The 6,291-nt window shown below is 37.9% G+C and overlaps 1 protein-coding gene across 1 annotated transcript; it reads right to left on the bottom strand.

Annotated features, from left to right (window-relative positions):
- Positions 1 to 4,401: 4,401 nt before the first annotated feature.
- Positions 4,402 to 6,047, bottom strand: LOC114842598 (uncharacterized). Its single transcript, XM_055503232.1, has 5 exons — positions 5,741 to 6,047; positions 5,594 to 5,644; positions 5,053 to 5,338; positions 4,832 to 4,977; positions 4,402 to 4,619 (listed from the first exon to the last, which is right to left on the bottom strand). Exons 2-5 carry the CDS (start codon positions 5,625 to 5,627, stop codon positions 4,402 to 4,404), a joined length of 684 nt encoding a protein of 227 aa, XP_055359207.1. The 5' UTR covers positions 5,628 to 5,644; positions 5,741 to 6,047.
- Between the last annotated feature and the right edge of the window lie 244 nt (positions 6,048 to 6,291).

Genomic DNA, 6,291 nt, shown 5'->3' with positions numbered 1-6,291 from the left:
CTGTATGACGTAAATATTTGCTTTAGTAGAAGAGATATTTTACTTCCACTGATCTGATTCGTCCAGTCTCATTCACAAACTATTATTGAACTACAAAATATTATTAAGGGAGCGCACCAAAGTTAGAGAGTAATAAGTCTGTTTAATTTTTATAGTTTGAAAATTTTTACATCAGTATTTTATTATGTCATATAAGTTTTGAATTTCATGGCTTGTGCTAAATTATTGTACATTGTCATGGTTGAGACTGAGTTCCTGTTTTATTTTGAAAGCACTTCCGTTTCTGTTCATACCACATCAGTTTCCGCTTTACTTCTGGTCCTCATTACACACACCAGTCTGCTATCAGTAATCACCCACCTGTATCTAAGCACCATTAATCACCTAAACCAGTTGCCAGATTGTTGCGTGTTCTCACCACTATCCAGCGTTATCTTACTTTTTGCACCTGATCTTGACCCTGTTTCCTGACCATCGTTTCCTGAATCCTGCCTGATCCTTGTCTGTCCTGTCGCCGTGTCTGCCTGGTAATGGTCTCGCTTGTCTTGTGACCTGAGCCTTCCTGCACCCAGTCTGTACTGTCACCGAGTCTTGCCGTGTATGACCCTGCCTGAACTGACCATGCCTGAACAAAAGAATAAACCTGTTTTCTTCTACCAAATCCAGTCTGGAGCTGTGCATGTGGGTCCGTCATCTGTGAAACGAAACGCTGACAAAAAGTACAAAAAAAAAGCAGTACAGCTATTTCAACTTTTTAAACAAGTCTCCATGATTAACCAATTGTGAAATTCATCAATATATTTTTAATACTACCTTCTATAGGTTACAACATGGCTTCAGACATACTGTATATACTGTAGGACTGTGGTGGAAATTTTCCATAAAGAAGCAGATGAGAGAGTTGTCCTTTTGTGCGATTTATTGAAATAATAAAGAAAATAAAAATAATGGGGAAAGCAAATAAAAAGCATGGATGTTGATCGTGCACATCAACAAACCAAAAACCAGCTGGGGAGATCAGTGCACACACCACGAAGGTTTGATGCAAAGAGCCCACGATCCTCAAGTTGCTTCTTCCTTTTAACCTTTTTCCCTGGACCTGGTGGAATCTCCTTATCACAATGTGGGTGAAGATGTTTACATTACACAGGGAATACACAAGGTTACAGCCTTGGGTCTGGTGAGGCATCAGACAGAAAGGAGCCAGAGCCCAGGGGTAAAAGGCAGACTCAGGCCATGAACAATCGGTCACCTTGAGGGGGTATAGATTGTCTGTCTGAGAATGTTCAGTTCTGGGTCTAATCAACAAGTACAGAATGCATGGTCACTAGTCAGAAATGAACACAAGAAGCATTAAAGTACAATTTTTCCATTACAAGGACTACAGCAGAAGTATAGCGAATGATACAAACAGGAGACACATGAGCACAACAGGACAGCAGGTAAACTACTGTGACCACAATGTCAGCTTAGCTCTACTGCAAAAGGTTAACTGGGTACATGATGGCTGTGGACAATCACAACTAGGATTTTCTGATGTTTAACTTTCTCGTGTGGATTCATCAGTGGCGACTACAAATGACTTTGGTTTCCCACTAAACCCTCTCTGCCACCGTTAAAGAACTGTGATTTTATATTTTTGTACTAAAAAGCCACTTAGACAACACTGGCTGAACTCCAAAGAACATTCACAGAAACTCTACTCTATTGTACATATCATATAGGTCTGTACTGTTATCAAGCAATCGACTGATGTTCCAACAGAGCTGTAATGATTCTGTTTTCTTAGATAGAAACATATAAAAACCATTGGAAACAAACTTTCCCTACAAAGAGCAGATTATATTTTGTCCATCTTGGTTATTGCATGCATGACTAAACAACAGGTTTGCCTTAACATGTTGAACGTCTTCTTTGCTGTGGCCAGGCACTTGTCACACTGACAGGGTCTATGATTTAAGGTGAAGTAGCGTCACCAGCTTATAACAGCAACACCAGTGGGACAGAAAGAGGTTCTGACGCTTTCTGTGGAGCAAATGTGCCAGCATGAGGTGGAACAAGTGCTTGGTGGCAGAGGACAATGCAATTCAACACATCAAGGGTTCAATTTAAGGACTTAGAAATGAAGTTTGTATGTCATGACTTTTATTAAGTAGTATGGGATATGTATAACAATGCAATGCACATGTGTATGTATATGATATGTATATGTTTTCTATGAGTATGTGCACATACCCTAACACTATTATTGGTATTAGTATTAATCTCCAAGTTTTGTTTACTTAACAGATTTGCTTGGTTTCAGCAGCTGGTTGCACCCCACACACACACACACATACACACACACCCCCGCATACACACCCTAAAGCAGAAACTTAACTTGTCCACCAACACAGCAACATCACACATGTTTTGGATTAGCTAAATAAACCATAAATCAAGAAGAGTATATATATATTTTATATATACTCCTTGTTAAAGCAAAGCTGTCCATCACAATATGGCATTTAGCGTAAGATATGCTGCTTGTTAAGCTGCTGGACAGAAGTTTCCACTGTCAGCTTCAGAGGGTTTAGGCAGCTCTTAGTATCAGCATAAAGCAGAGATCCATCATGCAACACACTTAAACAGACTTATGTCTTTCTTATTTAAAAGTGAACAAAGCACATGATTTGTTTAATCATCTACGTACCTGATAGTTCCCCTGTCTCACAGCCAAGTCACCTCTAAACTTGTAAACCTTCTGCTTCTCCAACGCATCGTTTGTATCAAGAGCAGAGCTGTTACAAAACCACTGCAGAGACAAACCACGTGATAAGGGCTTAAAATACTACCTGGTAATTATTCATTATTCAAACATTATTCAAACATTATTCAAATTATTGATTAAATGGAGCTCAAATAAGGTGAACGCCAAAATGTAAATGAGAAAAGACAAATTTAAATGTTTACTTAAATACATTCACATCTTTTTCATTTGTTACAAGGTTTAAATATTATAAAACCAGTGGAAAAATAAAAAATATTAGTTTGAATAAATATTTATGATGAAAGTCCATTTACTCTGGATACACACTTAACTTAACAGATTACATAGTTTTAAATAGTTTTCAGGGTCAGGGGGCCTTGTTGAAACTGTATTAATAAATGTCGGTTAGTAGCTAATATTGGGTCTTTTTGTCCTAAAAAAGCTGTTAAATTTAATGTAACAGCAAGAAACAGTAGTCACCAGTTGATCTGGTTTCCACTGTTCACAAGTGTGTCCTATCATATCTACGACATGAACAATGATCAATCTGTGTCGGATTACACCTGGTAAAACAGTAAAGACTGTTTAGATCGAGTACAGATGATAAACATGGTCAAAGCATCGAGGAGGACAGTTAACTCGCTTTTCCCTGCATCAAACATCAACTAAGAGCAACTAGTGTGGCATTCAGAAGTCGGTCACCAGTTAAACTAGAAACGAGTCAAACTTCATGTCCTTCCTGAGGCAACCACTCTGTTTATCTAGCACAGTGTTTTGAATTCACCAGCACTGCGCTGTAACCAACGCCACCTGACCGACTGAAGACTGAATGCAATAGAGACAATAAATAGTTCAATAAGTGGTATTATGATATTCTTTTATTTTTCAGCTTTACACATCCATCAATCTAAGCATTCAAAGGAAAGGCAGCAAATGCCATTGGGATTAAAATAAACATTAAACATACAAATATAAGTGTTTAATATGAGCAAACGTGCACAGAATATAGATGTCACACAAACATGAGCCAAAGCAGTAAATAGAAAATATGTAATATAAAAATTAATTTTTCCTAATCTCTGCTATTGTAGGATGAATCCAGGGTGGTGACGTCACACAGAATCAGGGAGTGGTGGACAGATTTGTGGACTGGTTTGGACAGAACCACCTCCAAGTGAACATCAGCAAAACTAAGGAGCTGTGATAGACTTTAGGAAATCTGTGAGTCCTGTCACTCCTCTCACTATTAAAAAGGAAGAGGTGGAGGTGGTGAGCGAGTACAAATACCTGGTAGTGACTTGGACAATAAACTGGACTAAAAAGAACTCCTCAGCTGTGAAACAGAAGGCTCAGAGCAGGATGTACTTCCTGAGGAGGCTCAATCTCCCTTACCTTCATAAGTGACCTCTAACTAATGTTAAAGGTAGACAGTTGGTAACGGCTTGTATCTGTGGGTGAGAGTGAAAAAAATCTATGAAATCAAATGTATTTAAACAGTCACACCATCGACACCAGTGGAAAAATACATACAAGACAGTGATGTATTTTATACGATACACATGAAATTAAACTCTTCACTGTCAGGTTTGCTGTACCAGTACTGGTTGTCTTTCTTCATGGCAACACTCATGTGACACGTATCTTTTCTGTTTTCATTTCTGTACAGGATGATCATCTACCCAAACCCATGACCCCAGTGTGTAGGTGTAACGAAGGCCCAGCCACACAAAGGGACTGGTGGAGTTCTGTAGCTCCAACTCAGCCCAGACCTGGGTCTCATTGTCATGGATATAAGCCAGGTCCATGTTGTGGTCTCTGCAGTAGATCAGTGCATCTAACCATGTCCTGTTCTCTGGAATCAGCATCAAACCTGTAACTTAAAGAAAAAATGTCCAAGTGAAACAAACTGAAACATTATTGTTTCCATTGTTCCAATAAATGAAAAAGAGTATTTTAATGACAACATCTCAATATAAAACTGTGTTGTCTTGACCTTTAACAAACCCATTTACACCATTAGCATGTGAGGTACTGGAACAATATTATTATATACTGAAGTACTGGTATAAATTAAATATGTACCTCTCCTTATTCCGTAGATCTGCACCTCACACAGAATAAGAATGCGTGTCTGTAAATATATGGTAACATAGCGTCCCCACATTGATCCACCGTCACACTGAAAAGTGTTGTTTTGGTTAAATGTGAAGTTTGTGATGGTTTTACACCTAAAAAAAAAGAGAACTGTGGGTAAAATACTGTACAGTAAAGCCTGATGATTTAAAGGAACATGACTTAATTACAGGTTGCTGGTGCTGATCGTCTTCTCAGATGAGTTCCCAATGGCAATCTGAGCTCCCTCCATATTAATGTTATTTTGATAAATGATGTAGATCATGATATTATAAATTTCATACAGGCCCAGCAGGTCAGCGCTCCACCAGTTGGTGTTGCTCCCATTTGTATCAGCACATTGTGTCCAGATCCCATCAACGGCTCTTTCAGAAGAGTAAGTAACAGAACCAACTGTATAGCTTGAAGACTGAGACGTTTTCTCGACTTTTATCAGGTTCTGTGTGTTTGACACAACTGTAGAGGACAAGGAAAGTCATTCAAAGTACTGGTCCAGCCACAGGATCAGAGGACATCATGAGATATCGACTGGAGTCATGTCACAGTCACCGGCAGCTTTGACATCACTGCTACGAACAGAACACTTCAGTACTTTAAAATAACATTTAATTCATTTGTTTACAGAAATTTAACAAATACACATTCATTAAATTACTGAAGGGTCAAGTTTTGTTTAATAATAATAATAAGAAGAAAAAGTGAGATACTTACTGATCAGAGACATGAACAAGAGACTCCAGATCATCCTGACTGTTTCTTCTTCTGTTTAGGTCAAATGTTAAATTCACATTACTCATGTAGATGTGAAGAATTCCACAGACATCTATGAGGAAGAATGAACGTACTGACTTCACTCACCTTGTCAGTTGCTCCAATGCTTATCTCAGTATGAAGCCTTCTCAAAGCCACTACCTGGTATGTTTGTTCCAAAATGAAAAAAATGCAAACCTCATCTGTGTTATTTGGTTGCCAAATCTGCTCCAGACTGATTTTTATCATTAACTTGCAAATGTTTCTGCATCATGTGAATATTTGCTTAGTACATAAGAAATTATATCTCCACTTTTTTCCTCAAGTTCTTTATCATGAATATTATTATTGATGTCAACATTTATATAGTGCAATGAATTCACCTGGCATATTATAAACTCCAGTCATTTTACATATTGACCTCGCCTCACCTTGTAGCCTGTTTTTATTAGTTTACCACTGATCAACGCCAGAAATAGAAAAACAACCAGTTCAACCTAGATCCAACATTTTATCTCACCCATGAGTCTCATGATCATGATTCAACCAGTCTCACTCACAAACTATCATCCAAAAGTAATAGAGTAATGATTATTATTATTATTATTTTTACTGTTTGAATTCTTTTAAAACAGTATTTAATTATATCATATAAGTTT

Source organism: Betta splendens, chromosome 16 (genome assembly GCF_900634795.4).
Source record: "Betta splendens chromosome 16, fBetSpl5.4, whole genome shotgun sequence".
NCBI classification, from domain to species: domain Eukaryota; kingdom Metazoa; phylum Chordata; class Actinopteri; order Anabantiformes; family Osphronemidae; genus Betta; species Betta splendens.
The sequence above is the reverse complement of the archived record's forward strand: the minus strand, read 5'-3'. Positions and strand labels throughout refer to the sequence as shown.